At 44.5% G+C, this 22,356-nt stretch overlaps 1 protein-coding gene across 11 annotated transcripts in view; it reads right to left on the minus strand.

The window, feature by feature from the left end:
- shank2b (SH3 and multiple ankyrin repeat domains 2b) overlaps window positions 1-22,356 on the minus strand; it is a 1,108,014-nt gene that overhangs the window by 625,644 nt on the left and 460,014 nt on the right. For all 11 annotated transcript variants that reach the window (XM_068046566.1, XM_068046567.1, XM_068046565.1 and 8 more), the window contains one exon: window positions 12,980-13,277. In XM_068046566.1, coding sequence (XP_067902667.1) covers window positions 12,980-13,277 — 298 coding nt within the window. The remainder of the gene's footprint in view (window positions 1-12,979; window positions 13,278-22,356) is intronic.

Below are 22,356 nucleotides of genomic sequence, written 5' to 3' on the forward strand. Positions count from 1 at the left end.
GCAGAGGGTTCTGGGTGTCCTAGTGCATGAATCGCAAAAGGTTAGTATGCAGGTACAGCAAGTAATTAGGAAAGCTAATAGAATGTTATCGTTTATCGCGAGGGGAATTGAATACAAAAGTAGGGAGGTTATGTTTCAACTATACAGGGCATTGGTGAGACTACATCTGGAGTACTTATTTAAGAAAGGATGTAAATGTGTTGAAGGCAGTACAGAGAAGGTTTACTTGACTAATACCTGGAATGGGCGGGCTGTCTTCCAAGGAAAGATTGGACAGGCTAGGCTTGTATCTGCTGGAATTTAGAAGAGTAAGAGGCGACTTGATTCAAACATATAAGATCTGGAGTGGTCTTGACAGGGTGGATGTGGAAAGGATGTTTCCCCTTGTGGGAGAATCTAGAACTAGGGGTCACTGTTTAAAAATAAGGGCTCACCCATTTAAGACAGAGATGAGGAGAATTTTTTTCTCTCAGAGAGTCGTGAGTCCTTTGAATTCTCTTCCTCACAAGGCGGTGGAAGCAGAGTCTTTGAATATTTTTAAGGCAGAGGTAGATAGATTCTTGATAAGCAAGGCGGTGAAATGTTATCGGGGATAGGTAGAAATGTGGAGGAATCAGTTCAGCCATGAACTTATTGAATGGCAGAGCAGGCTCGAAGGGCCGAGTGGCCTACTCCTGCTCCTAATTTGTATGTTTGTATACCATAGATGTATTTCAGGGGCAGCTAGATAAACACTTGAGGGAGCAAGAAATAGAAGGTTACACTGATAGGGTTATCAGCATAAAGAAGTTGGGGGTGGTGGGGGGGAGAATTGAGTGAAGCATAAATACCGGCATGTACCAGCTGGGCTGAATGGCCTGTGCTGTATATTCTATATAATTCTGTGTAACAATCCTCAATACAATTAGGGCTCATAAAGCAGATTAGTCCTTGATTCATCATGAGGGCTGTTCATGCGAACCACTGAGCCATACATCTAACAGTTCACTGAGATCTGGCATCATTCCCATTGGCGGAAGAGAAGCCAAAATGCTGGTTGTATTTTTAAAAGGGTAGTAAGTCAGAACCAGGAAACCAGAGGCACAATCATCTAACTACAGTCATAGGCAAGTTGCTGGAGGGATCATTAGACATGCATTGAGAGTGCATTTTGAAAGAGATGCGGCTATTCAGAAATTGCAGCATCGCTTCTGGAAAAGGAGGTCTGGTCTGATCTGATCTTTTGCGAAGGCTTCAATGTTTTTGGGTGATATAAGTATAGTAGCTACTGTGTAACTAGGTTCTTAAAATCTCTGGATAAAATGCCTCACACAGAGCCACAGCAGCCTGGAACTTTTCATTATGGTAGGATGTTGTAGATCTTGACTTTGCGCGATAATGTAAAATGGATGCTAGCAAGTCGGCAGCCCAGTTTACAACTCTCGCCGTTTTTATTTCCATTGACTCCCAAAGGCCAAACAATCCTCTTAAGTTCGCAACCTGTAACACGGTGAACCATAGCTGCCAGTCTGAGTATGTGTAATTATTATTAGAACTGGTTATCATTGTATATACGTAACTGGTGGTAATAATAGTTACCACTGTATGCTCAATTCCAATGAAAGCCAACAAATGCCTTGGAACCATATTAACGTGTGGAATACCATTGAAATTTATTGCTAAGAAATATCTATTCACTAACACTGGGCTGGATGTTCGGTTTGAAGCTCAGCTCAGTATGAGAAGGGCACAATATAGGATTGAGGTTGAATGGGCATCCACGATGGAGGTGGGATCAGGGGCTCCTGGGCATCTTTGTGGTGTGGCCAAACTTTGGTCTTCCAATATTGGGCTGCAAAAGCTTCGGACAGGCAGCTGGACAGAAAACAACAGTTTGGAATCAGGGGTGAAGGTGGTGGAGAGGCAGAGCTGAGTGTCATCAACATACATATGAAAGTTGACCCCATGCTTACCTAGCAATTCTCCTCCAGGATCCCTGCCCGAAATCGGAAAATTTGGACAGTGAGGGCCTACCCTCAGTTCACCAGCCTGACTGGGTTTTCCTTCCCCTGGGGATGGCTGTTATCTCCTCCTTCACCGCTCGCTGCATGAAAACGGTGATGGTGGAACAGGTTCCAGTCCCCAGCTCTCTGCCCCAGTTACTGCCACTTCCCATGGCTGCCATGTGGAATCAATGGTAAAGTCCCTGAATTAATGGGGGAAGTGAAGACCTTGTGAACAGCCTCCTCTCCCTCCAGATCCTTACCTACTTAATACCTTGCTCGGCTGTAGGTTTCAGCACAGTTATGAGAGAGTATTGCACTGTTAGAGGTGCTATCTTTCAGATGAGAGTAAAACGAAGGCTTTCCAGTGGATGCAAAAGATTTTGGTGTCCTGGCCAAAAATTATCCCTCTGCCAGCATCACTAAAATAGATTATCTGGTTATCACAGTGCTGTTTGTGGGAGCTTGCTGTGCGCAACTTGGCTGCTGTGATTCTTACATTACAACTATGACTGCACTTCAAAATTATACATTATTGGCTGTAAAGCACTTTGAAACATCCTGAGGTTGTGAAAGGTGTTATATAAATGTAAGTTCTTCTGTTTCTCATCTTTATGCACTTTTCTGCTCTCATGCTAACTTTTTCCAACCTGCTGTGGTGTCCCTGTTGCAGTAACCATGGAGATTCCTTACATCGGGGAGGCGGTGGCCTAGTGATATTATCACTGGACTAATAACCCACAAACCCAAGGTATTGATTTGAGGACATGGGTTCAAATCTCACCACAGCAGAAGGTGGAATTTGAATTTAATTAATAAATCTGGAATTAAAAGCTAGTCTAATGAGGGCCATGAAACCACTGTCGATTGTTGTAAAAACCCATCTGGTTCACTAATGTCATTGAGGGAAGGAAATCTGTTGTCCTTACCTGGTCTGGCCTACATGTGACTCCAGGCCCACAGCAATGTGGTTAACTCTTACATGCCCTCTGAAATGGCCTAGCAAGCCACTCAGTTGTACCGAACCGCTACGAAGTCAATAAAAAGGAATGAAACCAGACGGACCACCCGGCATCAACCTAACCACCGGAAACGACAATGGCAAACCCAGCCCTGTCAACCCTGCAAAGTCCTCCTTTCTAACATCTGGGGGCTTGTGCCAAAGTTGGGAGAACTGTCCCACAGGCTAGTCAAGCAACAGCCTGACACAGTCATACTCACGGAATCATACATTACAGACAATGTCCCAGTCACTACAATCACCATCCCCGGGTATGTCCTGTCCCACCGGCAGGACAGACCCACCAGAGGTGGTGGCACAGTGGTCTACAGTAGGGAGGGAGTTGCCCTGGGAGTCCTCAACATTGACTCGGGACCACATGAAGTCTCATGGCATCAGGTCAAACATGGGCAAGGAAACCTCCGGCTGATTACCACCTACTGCCCTCCCTCAGTTGAGGAGTCAGTACTCCTCCATGTTGAACACCACTTGGAGGAAGCACTGAGGGTGGCAAGGGCACAAAATGTACTCTAGGTGGGGGACTCCAATGGCCATCACCAAGAGTGGCTCGGAAGCACCACTACTGACCGAGCTGGCCGAGTACTAAAGGACATAGCTGCTAGACTGGGTCTGCGGCAGGTGGTGGGGGAACCAACACGAGGGAAAAACATACTTGACCTTGTCCTCACCAATCTGCCCACCGCAGATGCATCTGTCCATGACTGCATTTGTAGGATTGACCACCGCACAGTCCTTGTGGAGATGAAGTCCCACCTTCACATTGAGGATACCGTCCATCGTGTTGTGTGGCACTATCACCGTGCTAAATGGGATAGATTTCGAATGGATCTAGCAATGCAAAACTGGGCATCAATGAGGTGCTGTGGGCCATCAGCAGCAGCAGAATTCTACTCAACCACAATCTGTAACCTCATGGCCCGGCATATCCCCCACTCTACCATTACCATCAAGCCAGGAGACCAACCCTGGTTCAATGAGGAGTGCAGGAGGGTCTGCCAGGAGCAGCACCAGGCATACCTCAAAATAAAGTGTCAACCTGGTGAAGCTACAACCCAGGACTACTTGCATGCCAAACTGCACAAGCAGCATGCAATAGACAGAGCTAAGCGATCCCATAACAAACAGATCAGATCTAAGCTCTGCAGTCCTGCCACATCCAGCTGTGAATGGTGGTGGTCAATTAAACAACTAACTGGAGAAGGTGGCTCCACAAATATCCCCATCCTCAATGATGGGGGAGCCCAGCACATCAGTGCGAAAGACAAGGCTGAAGCATTTGCAACAATCTTCAACCAGAAGTGCCAAGTTGATGATCCATCTCGGCCCCCTCCTGAAGTCCCCAGCATCACAAATGCCAGTCTTCAGCCAATTTGATTCACTCCGCGTGACATCAAGAAATGACGGAAGGCACTGGATACTGCAAAGGCTATGGGTCCTGATAATATTCCGGCGTTAGTACTGAAGACCTGTGCTCCAGAATTTGCCCCACCCCTAGCCAAGCTATTCCAGTATAGCTGCAACACTGGCATCTGCCCGGCAATGTGGAAAATTGCCCAGGTCTGTCCTGTACACAAAAAGCAGGACAAGCCCAACCCGGCCAATTACCGCCCCATCAGTCTACTCTCAATCATCAGCAAAGTGATGGAAGGTGTCATCAACAGTGCCATCAAACAACACTTGCTTAGCAATAACCTGCTCAGTGATACCCAGTTTGGGTTCTGACAGGGCCACTCAGCTCCTGACTTCATTACCACCTTGGTTCAAACATGGACAAAAGAGCTGAAATCAAGAGGTGAGGTGAGAGTGTCTGACCTTGACATCAAGGCAGCATTTGACTGAGTATGGCATCAAGGAGCCCTAGCAAAACTGGAGTCAATGGGAATCGAGGAAAACTCTCTGCTGGTTAGAGTCATACCTAGTGCAAAGGAAGATGGCTGTGGTTGTTGGAGGTCAATCATCTGAGCTCCATGACATCACAGCAGGAGTTCCTCAGGGCAGTGTCCTAGGCCCAACCATCTTCAGCTGCTTCATCAATGACCTTCCTTCAATCATAACGTCAGAAGTGGGGATGTTCGCTGATGATTGCACAATGTTCAGCACCATTCACGACTCCTCAGATACTGAAGCAGTCCGTGTAGAAATGCAGCAAGACCTGGACAATATCCAGGCTTGGGCTGATAATTGGCAAGTAACATTTGCGCCACACAAGTGCCAGGCAATGACCATCTCCAGCAAGAGAGAATCTAACCATCTCCCCTTGACATTCAATGGCATTACCATCGCTGAATTCCCCACTATCAACATCCTAGGGGCTACCATTGACAAGAAACTGAACTGGAGTAGCCATATAAATACGGTGGCTACAAGAGCAGGTCAGAGGCTAGGAATCCTGTGGCCAGTAACTCACTTCCTGACTCCCCAAAGCCTGTCCACCATCTACAAGGCACAAGTCAGATGTGTGATGGAATACTCTCCACTTGCCTGGATGGGTGCAGCTCCAACAATGCTCAAGAAGCTCGGGGGATATGCGTGGAAAGTTCTTTACGCAGAGGGTGGTGGGTGCCTGGAACGCGTTGCCAGCGGCGGTGGAAGACGCGGGCACAATAGCGTCTTTTAAGATGTATCTAGACAGATACATGAATGGGCAGGAAGCAAAGAGATACAGACCCTTAGAAAATAGGCGACATGTTTAGATAGAGGATCTGGAACGGCGCAGGCTTGGAGGGCCGAAGGGCCTGTTCCTGTGCTGTAATTTTCTTTGTTCTTTTGACACCATCCAGGACAAAGCAGCCCGCTTGATTGGCACACCATCCACAAACATTCACTGCCTTCACCACCGACGCACAGTGGCAGCAGTGTGTACCATCTACAAGATGCACTGCAACAATGCACCAAGGCTCCTTAGACAGAACCTTCCAAACCCGCGACCTCTACCACCTCGAAGGACAAGAGCAGAAGATGCATGGAGACACCACTACCTGCAAGTTCTCCTCCAAGTCACACACCATCCTGACTTGGAACTATATCGCCGTTCCTTCACTGTGGCTGGGTCAAAATCCTGGAACCCCCTTCCTAACAGCACTGTGGGTGTACCTACCCCACATGGACTGCAGCGGTTCCAGAAGGCAGCTCACCACCACCTTCTCAAGGGAAATTATGGATGGGCAATAAATGCTGGCCTGGCCAGCAATACCCACATCCCATGAATGAATCAAAAAAAACTCACACTGGCGGTCTCACACTTGATGGCCGTAATCCAATTAAGAGCGAGCTCATGCATATTTAATTCTTAACTGTAATGTATTTGTGTATTACATTAATACGATACGACATCAGTGCATGACACAATAAACTTCACTTGAACTTGACCACCTTCTTTATTAGTGCCACCTGATATTTGACATTCAGTGGCTTAAAATTCTTATGGTGTTTGACAGGGTAGATGATGGGAGGATGTTTCGCCTGGCTGGTGGGTCTAGAACTAGGGAAAGAGTCTGGAGCAGATAGAATGGAGAATCTAGAATGGATGCTCAGTCATTAAGTATATTCAAAACAGATATCAATGGATTTTTGGATATTAAGTGAATCAAGGGATATGAGGATAGTGTAGGAAGGTGGAGTTGAAGTAGGAGATCAGTCATGATCTGAGTGAGTGGCAGAGCAGGCTCGATGAGCCAAATGTCTGACTCTTCTTCTTATTTCTTATGTAATATGTAATAAGAACATAAGAACAATGTTCTGATGAAAGGTCACTGACCTGGAACACTAACTCTATTTCTTTCACGCAGGTGCTGCCGGACGTGCTGAGCATTTCAACTGTTTTCTGTCATCTACGAAAATAGTTTCAAGATTGAGGTGGATATTGAGGGTTGGGCAGAAGTCTCACACTGCCAGGGTAATCATCCTTCCCCACCCCCCTACCAACCCCACCTGCACCCACCAGTGTCACCAAGAGGCAATAAATAGATAAGGAACCTTGCGCACACTGAAGGAGATTGTGTCATCAAAGCTGAAGAAGCCATCACAGGAGATGGGTTGACTAATGTCAAAATAAAGCTCAAGGATAAGGTGGCACTGACGGAATCTAGTCCAACCCAATTCTTAGTTCCAACAGCAAAACCTCTGCCACTAATTGGCACAGTGCTTGATCTAGAATTACATAGTCATTAAACATACAAACAAAACCATTCTATTCACAGCAGTCAACTCATAAACCGTCAGAACTCACAGAGATAAAGGCTTTTCAAAGCTATTAATAAGTATAATTTAGACAGAAAACGATGACTGTTCATATAAAAAGAGAAAACAGCTTGGTTTTATATAGTGCTTTTCACAAATTCAGGACGTCCCAAAGCGCTTTACAGCCAAATATATACTTTTGAAGTGTCGTCAGTCTTGTAACGTTGGAAATTACAATCTAATGCATCTTGGTTCTCTTTTAACTAACAATAACTTTTATTTATATAGCGCCTTTAATGTAATGGAAACATCCCAAGGTGCACCACAGGAGCACCATAAAGCAAAGTTAGACACGAAGCCAGGGAAGGCAATATTAGGTCAGATGCCCAGAATTTTGGTTAAAGAGGTAGTTTTTAAGGAGCGTCTTAAAGGAGGCCGAAAGGTTTAGGAAGGGAATTCCAGAGATTAGGACCTAGGCAGCTGAAAACACGGCTGCCAATGGTGGAGCAATTAAAATAGGGGATGCACAAGAGGCCAAAATTGGAGGAGCACAGAGACCACAAGCAGATCACAGCTTTCTATCAACTCTCAGGTTGGACCAGAGTTTTTTAATTGTCGCCATGGATCTCAAAAGCCTCGAGTTTCCTGCCTTTGTGCTGAGATGGCAGAAACAGCCAGTGTATTTTCCTGCCATGGCCTGTTCACCCATGACCACATGGTCTCACAAGGTGTGTTCCAAAGTCCTATTCTTGGCCTGCTCCTACTCGTCTTATTTGAGCAGTGAATTTAAGGGCTCAGTAAAAAAACTGTAAAGTGATGAAAACATCAATTCCCATGACAAATTCAACTTATTCCGTCAGGCGGAAAGAAGACGTCTCAATGTCCTGGTTTGTAATGCATAGATTAAGCAGGTTAGTCTCAAGATCGATGGGCTGAATTTTATCCGACCCTTGGAGATGGGATGGGAGGTGGGGGCAGGGGGGGCGGGGGGGGGGGGGGGGGGGGGCGAGGGGGAGAAAAATTGGCACAGGAAGGCCTCAAGGGCCAATCAAAGGTCACTTAATGCCTCTGCTCCCATTTAACTAACATTGGAGGAGCCTGCCACTGTCAGCCTTCTAATAGGCTTGGGGACATGGAGGGGGGTGTCCCTTCTTTCTGGGTAATCCATGGCCCATGGAGGGATCCCCTGGCAGCGATGGCCACCCCTGTGACAGGGCCCCCTCTGATTGGCTGGCAGCTCTTGGTGGTGGGGGGGGGGGGGGGGGGGGGGGGAACTTGTCCTTTAAACGGGATGGCAGCCCCGACGGGCTGTTAATTGCCTACCTGCCGTTGAATTTGGCTGGAGGGTCCAACAAATGGCCAAGGCCCCCAACCCCCACCCGCGCTTTCCAGCCCACTGCCAGGACTCTGGCCGCCAAAATAAAATTTAGGCCGATGTGTTCTTCACGAATGAGCGCTTAACACAAACACATTTATTTGATATTCCTCATTCTGCTGTTTTAACTGGGTTACAGACTTTTCTCAAAAGCAGAGAGAGAAGGTTTCAGACAAATGCAATGTTTTCGCCTGCCGGTATGGCCAATAGTAAGTTGAAGGCTCCAATGAGAAGTTTGGGAAACGGTAGGCATTGTGGCAAAGATCAAATGAAATGAAAATAAAAGTCAAACTAAATATTTACTTCTGCTTGTGCCAGTGATGCCATTGGAAAATTAAAGAAGTGGGGGGGGTGTCCGTTTTCATGATTTCTTTGGAGGGAATTTGTAGGTACGTTTTATAAATGAATGTGGAGTTGGGAGATGCAGAAGGGCCTCTTCCAGCCCCACTGCAGTGCTAAAGATTGTTACTGGCATCACTAATCTCCCTCCTGATCATTAAGCACCCACCACCCCCCCCCCCCCCCCCACTCTCGATCACTGCCTCCCCAGGTCTCTGCCTGATCATTGCCCCCTCCGTTCTCTCATAAGAACATAAGAAATAGGAACAGGAGCCCTTCGAACCTTCTTCACCATTCAATGTGATTTCGGTTGATCTTCCACCTCAATTTTACTTTCCCACACTATCTCCATAACCCTTAATTCCACTGGTATCCAAAAATCTACCGATCTCTGTCTTGAATATATTCATCGACTGAGCGTCCATAGCTCTCTGAGGTCAGGAATTCCAAAGATCTGCAACCCTTTGAGTGAAGAAATTTCTCCTCATCTCAGTCCTAAAAGGCCTTATTCTGAGACCATCACCCTTACTTCTAGACTCCCCAGCCAGGAGAAACATCTTCACAGCATCAACCCTATCAAGCCCTTATGAACTTTCTATGTTTCAATGAGATCACTCCTCATTCTTCTGGATTCCAGGGAATGTAGGCCTAGTCTACTTAATCTCTCTTCATAGGACAATCCCCTCATCCCAGGAAACATTTGTTTCACTGACTCTAAGGCATGTATGTCATTCCTTATACCCTCACAACGGCCCTATATAATTGTAGTAAGACTTCTTTATTCTTATACTCCAATCCCTTTGTAACAAAAGCTAACATACCATTTGCTTTCCTAATTAATTGCTGTGCTTGCATATTAACTTTCTGTGATTCATGTAAATGCACACCCAGAGCCCTTTAAATACCAACATTTCCCAGTTTCTCACCATTTAAAAAATATTCTACTTCTCTAATTTTCCTTCCAAAGTGAATAACTTCACACTTCTCCACATTATGCCATATTTTTCCCCACTCACTTAACCTGTCTATATATTTGGAGTCTCTTTGTGGCCTCATAGCTTACTTTCCCATCTAGCTTTGTATCATCAAGGGTATATTACACTTCATCCCCACATCTAAGTCACTGATATAGATTGTATATTGCTGCGGTGCCCCGCTGGTTACAGCCTGCCAACCTGGATATGACTCATTTATTCCCACTCCCTATTTTCTGCCCATTAACCAATCTTCAATCCATGATAATATATTACCCAATCCCACAAGCTCTAATTTTGTGTAATAACCTCTACTGTTATTAAATGCCTTTTGAAAATCCAAATACACTATATCCACTGGTTCCGCCTTATCTATTCTGCTAGTTGCAATCTCAAAAAACTGTTAACAGATTTGTCAAACTCGATTTCATTTCATAAATCCATACTGACTCTGTCTAACCACATTATGATTTTGTTAAGTGCCCAGTTACCACGCCCCTTGTAATAGATTCTAGCATTTCCCTTCTAATGATGTCAGGCCGACTGGCCCATATTTCTCCATTTTCTCTCTCCCTCCTTTCTTGAATAGCAGGGTTATGTTTGCTACCTTCCATTCTTTAGGGACTGTTCTAGAACCTCGGGAATTCATATCAAAACCTGAGAATGCAAGCCACCAGGTTCAAGGGATCTGTCAACCTGAAGTCCTATTAATTATTCCAGTACTATTTCTTTTCTACTAATAATAAATTCCTCATTTCCACTGGGCACTTGGTTCCTCATTATTTCCAGGATTTTTTTGTATCTTTTACTGTAAAGTCAGGTACAAAATATTTGTTTAATGCCTCTGCCATTTCCTTGTTCCCCATTATCATTCCTCCTGTCTCAGCCTGTAAGGGACCCATGTTTATTTTCACAAATCTCTTCCTTTTTTACATACCAGTAGAAACTTTTACAGTTTTACAAGGAGCTCTCGATTATTGCCCCTTCTAATCATGGCTTACCCCTCCCTCTTCCAATCAGCCCCACCCTCTCTTATTCACTGCCGCTCCTCTGTCCATCACTGCCCCCTCCCCCTCCAATACTGCCCCCGTCCCCCTCTGTCCCCCACACTGCTCCCTTCCCCTCCTGATCACTAACCCCTCCCCCTCCCAATCACTGACCCCTCCCCTGATCACTGACCCCTCCCCCTTTCCACCACAAGCACTGACCCCTCCCCCTCCGTCTCCCATTCACTGCTCCCTACCCCTCCCAATCACTGCCCCTCCCAATCACTGACCACTCCCCCTCCCACTGACCCCTCTCCCTCCCGATCACTGACACCTCCACCTCCTGATCACTCTCCTCCTCCTCCCAATCACACCCCCTCCCCATTCTGGGCATTGCCTCTTTCCTCTCTCATTCATTTCCCCTCCCACACTCGATCATTGTCCACTCCTGATCACCGACTCCTCCCCCTCCCAATCACTGCCCCTCCCAATCTGCCCCTACCACTCCCAATCACTGCCCCTCCCCCTCCTGGACATTGCCTCCTTCCTCTCTCGGCCATTGCCCCTTTCACACTTGTTCATTGTCCACTCCTGATCTCTGGCCCCTCCCCTTCCCAATCACTACCCCTTCCTCTCCTGATCACTGCCCCTCCGCTCCCCATCACTGACTTCCCCCCGCACCCCCCCCCCCATCCTGATCAATGTCCCCTCCTTCTCCTGATCACTGCCACTTTCCCTCTGTGGGTGCCCCCCCACCCCTACCTACTCCCGATCAACACCCCCTCTTCCAGGACCTACCTGACGTCCACCGCTGGCAATGCAACAGCTCGACATTGAAATGCTCTTTGCCAGCATGCTGCCTGGTGATGCCCACAGGATACTGCAGCTCGTGGGTCTCATCTAAATGAGGCCCGAGGCCCAATATCTGCCTGTTCTGGCAGAGGAATCATTCCTGGCAAACCAACACAAATCAATTTCTAAACCAGAGAATATTCAATTATAGGCTAAAGGTGACAGGAAGAGAGAGAATCTTGGAAGGATTGTTGACTAGTCCTGAAAAGTTCCAATGTCAGAAGGCTGCTTACCAAAGCAAACGTAGGCTGCATTACCTGGATATATCAGTAGCAACTGGGGCCTTGTTGAGTCCTCTTTTGAAGTATTATATACAATTTTGCTCCCCCCCCCACCCTCCTCAAGAAGGACACTGGAGTTCCAGAGCAGGTACAAAGGAGGCCAATGAGGATGATCACCAATGTAAATGCACTGAGCTTGGAGACAGACTTCCTGTCTTGGGTTTGGATTTGATGGCATGCTGTAAGCTTAGAGGAATCTGATTCAGGTATTTAGATTATTATTAAGGGCATTAATAGAACAGCAGTAGATGGTTTGAAGCAAGGGGGCTGGGCAGAACTAATGGACATGTACTTACATTGAAAAATGCACAGAGAGTTTAGAAGTTATAGTGTTCTCGGAAGATGAACAACATTAGGAGGTGGTAGTAAGTCCTTCAAGAAAATATTAAATGCATTTTTGGAAAACTACTAGATCATGGAAGATGGAAACCAAGACAAGCTATATGGTAAATAACTAACATGATTGGCGCCTCCAGATCTTGCCTCATTATCTTTCCAGGGGTTGCAGAGGAAGTTTTGAGACAGAACTCCTGAATTGACTACTGGTCTAATGTGATTCTATTTTTTGGCTTCCTCAGGTGGTGGGGAGAGGAATGAGGTCAAGTACACAAGGGTGATCCCACTGAAAAAAATGGGGAGATCATAAATCATAGAACCTACGGCACAGAAGGAGGCCATTCGGCCTATCGAGCCTGTCCCAGCTCTTCAGGAGACAAGAGCTATACAATTCATCGCACTCCCTGGCTCTTTCCCCACAGCCCTGCAATTTTTTCCCCTTCGAGTATGTGTCCAATTCCTTTTTGAAGTTACTATTGAATCTGCTTCCACCTCCTTTTCAGGCACTGAATTCCAGATCTTAACAACTCGCTGCGCTAAAAAAATTCTCCTCATCTTCCCTTCTGCTTTTTTTTGCCTCTCTTATCCGAGGTCCATAACATGATATGACAATTAAAACGGAAGATACCTTTCTGTGCAGCGAAGTTTCCGTACCTGATTTGCCTGTGCTGCAGCCTCTGAACTTCCTCTCCAATCCTATTCAGGGATGGCGAACGGCTTCGAGAGCCATGGGTACCAATCCCGCTTTTTACAGTGCCATTGGGATTGTTCTGCATCTGTTGCAGTAGTTGTGGCGAAAGGCTTCGGTGTGAAGTGTTCCCCGTCCAGTCTGGGATATTGTTAATGTTCAGGTTGTTGTCACTGTTTGAACGGAGCAGGACCCGTGGCGCAGAGAGTGTGCTTGGAGGTCCCCTTCTCCGATTTGAGTAAGTCGGTGCCTCTCGAAATGGCACTGTATAGGAAAAAGAAAATTGAGACAAGGTTACATTTTAACCCGATTTTATCCTCTTCTAAAACCCGAACAACTCTTGGTACGGAAGTGTTTAAGCATGCAATGTCCTCTCTCCATATCTCCTGTGATCACTGTAATATGTGATCATGACTATTTGCTAAGAAATCTGCCTTTTACTGGACAAAAGACAAAACAGATTACAGATACTGGAAATCTGAAATGGAAATAGAAAATTCAAGAAACATTCAGCTGGTTAGTCAGCATCTGTGGAGAGGAATTAAGATGAGTTAAATTTTGGGTGAGACCAACTTTGACAATAATTCCATTGTGTTGCTTTTCTGTTCTTTCCACAAGCTCTTTGAAAATGCATTCTCACAATATGGGCCATGCTAGCTAGGCTGTCCCATCTCTAGTTGCCCTTCAGGAACCACTGTAGTCTGTGTGGTGAAGGTGCTCCCATAGTGCTGTTAGGTGAGTTTCAGGATTTCAACCCAACAATGAAGAAAGAACGGCAATAAGTGTCCACATACATCAGATAAATGTCCAAATGCTGCCCGACCTGCTGAGTGTTTCAGGCATTTTCTTTCTCTTTCCCTTTTACTATAGGTTTTTTCCCTTCTCACCACATAGATCACTGGCCATGAATTAACCATAGAACCTGGCCAAGTCTGCACCATGGGCTTCACCATAACTGGCAGGAGTGTACATGTTCCAGTGTAATAAGTCGGACAATGTCAGCTTCTCCTACTTGCTCCTCCCAGTACAACAGCTCACCATTAAACATTGCTCCAGTTCCTTGTCTGGCTGAGACTGGAAATCTTCACTCTGCTGATGCAAATGAATTTTTGGAAGTAGGATTGAAATCTGTATTTGCAAGCCACCAATTGGGAGTCTCACATTCAAATACTTAAGATATTGGGCCACTAAAATATTGTCTCCTTAAATTCTACTTAATGCAGGCATACATTGACAATTCAATTCAAATATACATATAACAGCTTGTAAAGGTATACAATTACACCTTGAGTCCAATTATTCATACTAACGTGTACACATCAAAGCACCATTTATTACTGCACTGTTGGTTGTTGCTCCAGAGGGTCAATACAAATGGTATTCCCCAGAATTTCCTGGCTGATTTTATACAATTTCAAGAGTCTCTTTATAACATTAAAAATTAACAGGGGAACATGAATGGACCAAAAAAAAAGTTCAATCAGACTGACTGCAAAGCAAACCAAGTACTGGAAATATCTAACAATTGAATAGGATTACTTGAATAGGATTGTATGTCCCTACGTTAGGTGTTGCTGTTACTTTTTGTAATAACTGTCCTGATGAGCAACAATACACTGCCCAGTGTGGTACTAGGCCATACAAGAAGGTCTAGGGTTGTGTTCCTTGCTGGTGTTGAGTAATCTAATCCTGACCAGCCAGCAGTAGGGGCATGGCAATTGGAGGCATCATCACTAATCCAGGAAGAGGAAAAAAACAATCGCGAGCTAGACTTCTCAGTCCTTAGCTGTTACCCAGTCTAAGCTGCAAGTATACAGACAAGGTATATCCAGCTGAGGAAAGAAAAACCCCTCCCAATCCCCCACCCCATGATAGAATTACCTGTCGACACCCACTAGGCTCTCTGCCACTCTCCTCCTTTAAGACACTCCTTAAAACCCACCTCTTTGACCAAGCTTTTGGTCATCTAACTGCCCTAATATCTCCTTATGTGGATCAGTGACAGATTTTGCTTGATAACCCTCCTGTGAAGCGGCTTGGGACGTTTCACTACGTTAAAAAGGTTCTATACAAATGTAGGTTGTTGTTCTTCTAGGTTCACACAAGAGCATAGGGAAACCAGCACCCATGGAACTACATCCCAGGATGTCTCTGGAGAGGAAGGAAGATGAACATTTATTGCGTTTGAAAGGTAAAACTCACACTCCTTAAGTAACTGGTGTTTCTTTGTAGGGAATACAGTAGAATCTTGTTACACCAACCTCCTTTCCCTTCATTCTGGCAGAATCTTTCAAGCCAGTGTAGAAATCTAGACCAAAATTGGATCAATCTCTGACAAGAAGCATCCACTGCTTTTCAACAGCTAGGGTTACTGGGAATACTGGGATAGGCTTTTCCGTGGAATTTGATTCATTCCATTATCTCTGTTGGAATTCGTCTAATCTCAGAGCTTTAAAATACTAAAAAGCGAAGAAATCAGACTTGCCAACAACAACAACAACAACATGTATTTATAAAGCACCTTTAACGGTAATAAAACATTCCACAGCACTTCACAGGAGTGCCAGAAAGTGAAATTAAACACCAAGCTACAGAAGGCAGTATTAGGGCAGGTGACCAAAAGCTTGGTTAAAGAGATAGGTTTTAAGGAGCATCTTAAAGGAAAAAGAGAGGTGGAGAGGCGATGAGATTTAGGGAGGGAATTACAAGGCTGAGTGCATCTGAAGGAAGTTACCAATGGTGGAGCAATTAAAATTGTCAAAGGCTGCAAACAGGTTGAGAAGAATGAGGAGGAATAGTTTACCTTCCTCACAGTCACATGGGATGCCATTTGTGATTTTGATAAGAGCTGTTTCAGTAATGTGGTGGGGCGGAGAAACCTGATTGGAAGGATTCAAACTTGGAGTTCCAGGAAAAATGGGCACGGATTTGGGAGGCGACGACATGTTCAAGGACTTTGAAGAGGAAAGGGAGGTTGAGATGTAAGCAAGGACGGTGGGGACAAGAGTTGGTCATTGAGGAGTGGAGTGGTGAGGCAGATTTAAAGGAGAGCGGGACAGCATCTGAAGAGAGAGAACCGTTAACAATATCAGCTAACATGGGGACCAGGAGGGGAAGTTGGGTGATCAGCAGTTAAGTGGGAATAGGGTGAAGGGAGCAGGAGATAGGTCTCATGGACAAAATAAGCTCAGAGAGAGCATGAGGGGAAATAGTAAAAGGAACTGGGGAAAGAGACATGTTCAGGGCGAGGGCAGAGGAAGCTTTAGAGGAAGTTTGACCGGGTGGGCAAGTGGATGGGTGGGGAGAGTCACAGGTAGCTGATTGGATGGTCTCAATCTTACCATTTTGAATCTTTGCCCAATTGGAGTGGGTGCTTTTTTAAAAAAAAAATAGCCGGTGCCACACTGAAAGTGACCGTCAGCCCCACCTGCACCAGCAAAGTCAGTGGAATGGCTGCTGCATCATTCAAAATGGTCATCTCGTCTGTCTGCATAAATCAAAAGTGAAAGCAAAATTCCATAGCTGCTGCCAACAGCCCTGCTTCTTCCGTAGCCTTCCAGAGGATGGGTCACTTCTCAAATCTCTGAATCAGTGAAGATTTCATTTGGTACACAGTTGGATCAGGAGTAAGCAGTCAATTTGAAATGTCCTGAAAACGCCAGTATTGTTCTCTGCTGCATTTTCAGGTAAAATGTTGAGATTGGTAGTCGGGATGTTATCGATACGAAGGTGGGTGCAGTATCAGGTAGTCCCATGGTGGATTGCATTCTCAATCCACAAGTTTTTTTTGCCATTTTCGACAGATTTCTATTTGCCCTTGTGACAGCAATGTTCAACTGCATGAAGATTCTTAATTTTCGGTATTATTGTTAAAAGGGGCTTCTTCCACTCCTCAAACTGACTTCCGTTCTACTTAAAGTCATATGTCTTTCCAGCTCTGTAACGCATGGGCATCAGGTATGTGGGTGTCTTGCTTTCTTTTACATATATTAATCCACATGCTAACTATCACAGTCACACACCAGTGCCAGAGGACTTCCGCCAGTGATCAGCTCTCTGGATCAACACTGCATTATTGATCAAGCCTCTCTTCTTTAAAAAAAAGCACTGGGATGGTCACACTTAAATTTAGATTTGCACAAAAAATGTCAATGATAATCCCTGAGGAAAGAAAGCTTCCTATTCATTACCATCATGTTTTCTACAACAATAACAATCAACTTATATCCCTCTGAAGATTTTGGGATCTGTTATAATAATTTTTTTTATTGAATTCAGTACTGTATTCAGAATGTCCCACACTGTAGGGTTTTACATTTGAACAGTCTTGTTAAGCAATCTTATTTGACTATTAATGTCAGGTATGGATTAAAAAGGCTAAATTTAACTCTTCTCTTCCAATGAAATTATAATGAATGAACGAATTGGGTGCTGACCTGCCAAAAACATTACATGCCTGCATTCAAGCATTTAACAATCCTGTTTCACTGATTAGAAACTGTTGTTACACAGCAGGTATACGAATAATAAGCCACAATTTTCCCAGCTAATTCTCGCAGTTACAGTATTATTTAATCTCTTGAGATAGTGCAAGACAATATAACTGTGACCATCAATCACAATAAGTAATCGTGCAAGAAGTAGTCTCTTTCCCCTTTTTATCAATGACTTGCAAGCATTTGGTGTCAAATCCAGTAATGTGTGGAGTTTCATGACAGAGAAAAATGTGCCGTGCTCAGTTAACTCACAAACATGAGAAGATCAAACTGAATATTGATCAAACATCTAGTAAAAATGGAATATGAAGAAGTAATTGTGAAATATTTCTTCATTTAAAATCTGAACGTTACATTATCACAATTCCAGATCTCTTCTTACGTTTACCAGAATATTCTTTTTGCACAGCTTGCTTACCTTCTATCTTTAAGGCATTCAACAAAGACTTCATATTTCCCCACTTTCAGCCCTCCACTACCCAGTTTCGATATGCTTTAGCTGCCAGAATCCTAAAAATAACAGCAAGTTCCTGGGCACGGAGTAGTTGCAAATATATCTGGGCATGCAAAATCCAGAAGAAGTCTGGTGACAAAACCCACCCCACATTCTGTCTGTCAGCTGGGAACCGACTGTGCGTAGACTGGAGCTGCTCAGAGCCTTGCTGTGTTTCAGAGTATTAGTCATGTGAACGCTAGCACAATCTTTATACGCTGTATTGCATTAAGCACTGAATTGATGAACAACCGCAAACAAATGGGTCAAGACAACTATGAACAGGAAAATAGTTCACCCTGTTAATGTATGTCATTTGACATGGTCTGTTAAAAGCATCGTCAGATTAAAAAATAATCTAAGCAAATCTTAGGTAAACTTGCCAATTCATCCAGCAGTTTTTAAAAATCAATTGACATCAATTTTTTAAACTCATCACATGCAAAATTAAGATGTTAATCTGTTGATAAAGATATAATTTGCAATCACTTCCCTGCAGTACTGGTTTACTAATTCAAAGGGGTGTAACAATTTGCATTCAAGTAATTAAACTAAGCAAGTAAACCATTTCTCCCTGAGTATTTGAAATGTTTCTTGTTCTTTGCCAGTCCTTAAGAGGATGCTTTAATTGTTTGACACTCCTGTTGTGCGATTTTAAATCACATAGTTAATATTCTATACAATACACGATGAATACAATGCACTATTACTGAAATAGCATTTTTAGGGAGGTTTGAGATGTATTTATTGTTATTCTGTCACTAACTTACAAAATCATTCTATTTGCAGCACTGAGATAAACTCAAATTTTGGACACTAAGGAATAACTGGCACATCTTTGAAGCACATGGATACTTTTCGTTAAACTCATCCTTCATATGCAGAGAAGTCAATGTGGATTTTTGGAAAGCTGAGCTCAAAAAAATCAGCCGTAGAATAAACAGAATATTGTAGCACACATTTCAAATGATTTTCTGAGTTCTGCTCTGAGCCTTCTCCAAAGCATCTGTTGCAATTCTGAGCCATCCATATTCAATGCAAACATAACATTATTGTTCTGATCTCCAAGATATGATGTTATGGCCTCTGCAGTGGGATGTACGTCATGGAATTTCAGCTGCATTTTTTGCATCAGATAACTTTTTAAAAATATATCTTATACCCACCACTGAGCTGCAAAGATATAATTCCTAGGCCCAACCATCTTCAGCTGCTTCATCAATGACCTTCCATCCATCATTAGGTCAGAGGTGGGGATGCTCGCTGATGATTGCTCAGTGTTTGATACCATTTTCACCTCCTCAGACACTGAAGCAGCCTATGCCCGCATGCAGCAGGACCTGGACAACATTCAGGCTTGGGCTGATAAGTGGCAAGTTATATTCGTGCCACACAAGTGCCAGGCAATGACCATCTCCCCTTGACATTCAACAGCATTACTATTGCTGAATCGCCTACCATCAACATCCTGGGGGGTTACCATTGACCAGAAACTGAACTGGAGTAGCCATATAAATACTGCGCCTACAAGAGCAGGTCAGAGGCTGGGAATTCTGCTGCGAGTGACTCACCTCCTGACTCCCCAAAGCCTGTCCACCATCTACAAAGGCCCATGTCAGGAGTGTGATGGAATACTCTCCACTTGCCTGGATGGGTGCAGCTCCAACAACACTCAAGAATCTCGACACCATCCAAAACAAAGCAGCCTACTTGATCAGCACCCCATCCACCATCTTAAACATTCACTCCCTCCGCCACCCGTGCACAGTGGCAGCAGTGTGTACCATATACAAGTCTCTTGTAACAGCACCTTCCAAACCCACGACCTCTACCAACCAGAAGACCAAGGGTAGCAAACGCATGGGAACACCACTACCTGAAAGTTCCCTCCAAGCCACAGACCATCCTGAGTGGAAATATATCGCCGTTCCTTCACTGTCACTGGGCTGAAATCCTGGAACTCCCTCCCTAACAGCACTGTGGGTGTACCAACACCACATGGATTGCAACCATTCAAAGAGGCAGCTCACTACAATCATCACTAAGAAAAAAAATTCTTCCTATTAGAAGGATAGATACAGCATAGCACCTCATTAAGGCAAACTGTAATTCTGCCATGTCAAGCTAAACATTGAGTTCCAAAACTTCAGAACATTATCTCTGTTTCTCTCTGCACAGATGCTGCCTGACCTGCTGAGTATTTCCAGCATTTTCATTTTTATTCAGGTTACCAGCATCTGTAGTGTTTTGTTTTTGCTTGAAATCTATAGCTTCTTGTTCGTGCAAAAAAACAAAAAACATGGGGCAGAAATTTTATCCCAGAATGGGGGTCGAATGGAGGTGTGCTGGCCACACCTTTCCCCCGAGCCACTTTGGGGAAGGCCGGATTGGGGGCAGAATCAGGGTCGGGTGTCTGCTCCTGAAACAATATGGGGTCGGGACCCATATTTAACACCGATGTCGGGGTTCCGACCCAAAACACAAAATCCTTCCCATCGAGTCAAAGCCATGTCCACCCTGATAGGGTCTTTGCGTAAAAAAGGTAAATAAATCAGCAAGTGCCATACACATAGATAAGAGCTGATCCAGGTAAGTACAAATAGATTTTATTTCCCCAAATGGCCTGGATTTTTATTTGATATTTCACCTCACCCAGGTGATTGCATGGTTTCCGTTGGGTGGAGAGTGTATATATATTGAGATGCACAAGCTATTCAAATGGTTGAGACAGACTAGATGGACAGTCTTTTCCTGTCCATCACTAATTGTATGTTTGTAAATAAAGGAATTATTTTCTACCCAACTGGTAAGGAGAAAACGGCTCAGCTACGCACTTACAGCATCTCCTCAATCTTTTGCAGAAGCTACATGGCTTCTCCACGGCTATCTGAGCAGTTTAGCCTCAAGTTAGCTGCTTCGAACAGGTGTTACCTCATGGCCAAACAGCAAGGTTTCGACAAGGCTCCTTCAACAGCACCTATCAAACCCGCCACCTTTACCACCTAGAAGGACGAGGGCTGCAGCTGCATAGAAACACCACCACCTGCAAGATGCCCTCCAAGCTACACATCATCCTGACTTGGAAATATATCATCGTTCCTTCACTGTGACTGAGTCAAAATCTTGGAACCCCCTCCCTGACAGTATCTTCACCATACAGACTGCAGCAGTTCAAGAAGGCAGCTCACCATTACCTTCTCAAGGGCAATAAGAGATGGGCAAAAAAATGCTGTCCTTGCCAGCGACGCCAAGTGAATTAATAAATTTTTAAAAAGGTACAGACAAGCCACATTCCTGTCCATGCAATCACCGGAAGAGAAGCAGGCGACACCAGTAGAGAATTGCATAATTTAGACTTGTTGGCTGGAGCCTTAAGCCCAGGAAGACAACCAGTAGATGGGATGGTTCCGTGCACCCTTGGGAACAGTAGCAACACCTTGTTTATGTTCCAGCACTGCCTCTGAAGTCAGGCTGTTGGCAGTGGCAGCATTTTAACATATGGGGACCATAAAGTTCCCTTTCTGAATCTCTACCGGTATTTCTCCCTTTGGGTTTGTTTCAGCATTGGCTAAACTCAAATAGATTATATTCTTTAATACAATGGGACTGTGGCACGACAAAGAAAAAAATGAATTGCAAACAGCAAAGCTATTGAAATTATAGGTTTCAAATATGTCATAAACAGCAATTATGCCTATGTGAATTTTTCTCCCTGCGCTGATTGCACTTCACACACCCGTCCTTATTGTGTGTTTCTATCATATGCAAAACTGTCAAATCCAGTACAGGAAACTCCAGCACATCTCCCCAGGCATTTATGAAGTGATCTTTGTGACATTTCTCTTAATTATAAGGCTGCTGAACTAACTGCAGGGGAGAATGCTGAAAGGGTTACAAAATAATTGATGTGTAATCTTACTGGGACTGTGAGACCGCACAATGGAACCATTCAAATTACAGCCATACTTACTTTGATGTCAAGATACATATACAGAAACATTAAACAGATGCCACGGATAGCATATTTCAACCACTTTCAACTCCATTCAGGGTGGTGACATACAGCAGCAACTGTTGCTTGCAAAAATTACGCTCCTTTGACCTTGCATGCACCCTGGACTTCTCAGGTGATGAAGCCCAAGCGTGGAGATTCAGGAATACTGAAAACTGTCATACAGTTTTCCAAGAGCTGTTGGCTTTAAGTGTTACATCTTTTCAGATAAATCATTACCCAAAGGATCAGAAATCTCACTGTTTTGATCTTCACCACCAACACCACTTGCATAATGTAGCATACAGCACAGTGTCGTCAGGGTCTGGCTGAACTACAGATATATGCGAGAATTACATCACA

This window comes from Heterodontus francisci, chromosome 14 (genome assembly GCF_036365525.1).
Source record: "Heterodontus francisci isolate sHetFra1 chromosome 14, sHetFra1.hap1, whole genome shotgun sequence".
Classification (NCBI taxonomy): Eukaryota; Metazoa; Chordata; class Chondrichthyes; order Heterodontiformes; family Heterodontidae; genus Heterodontus; species Heterodontus francisci.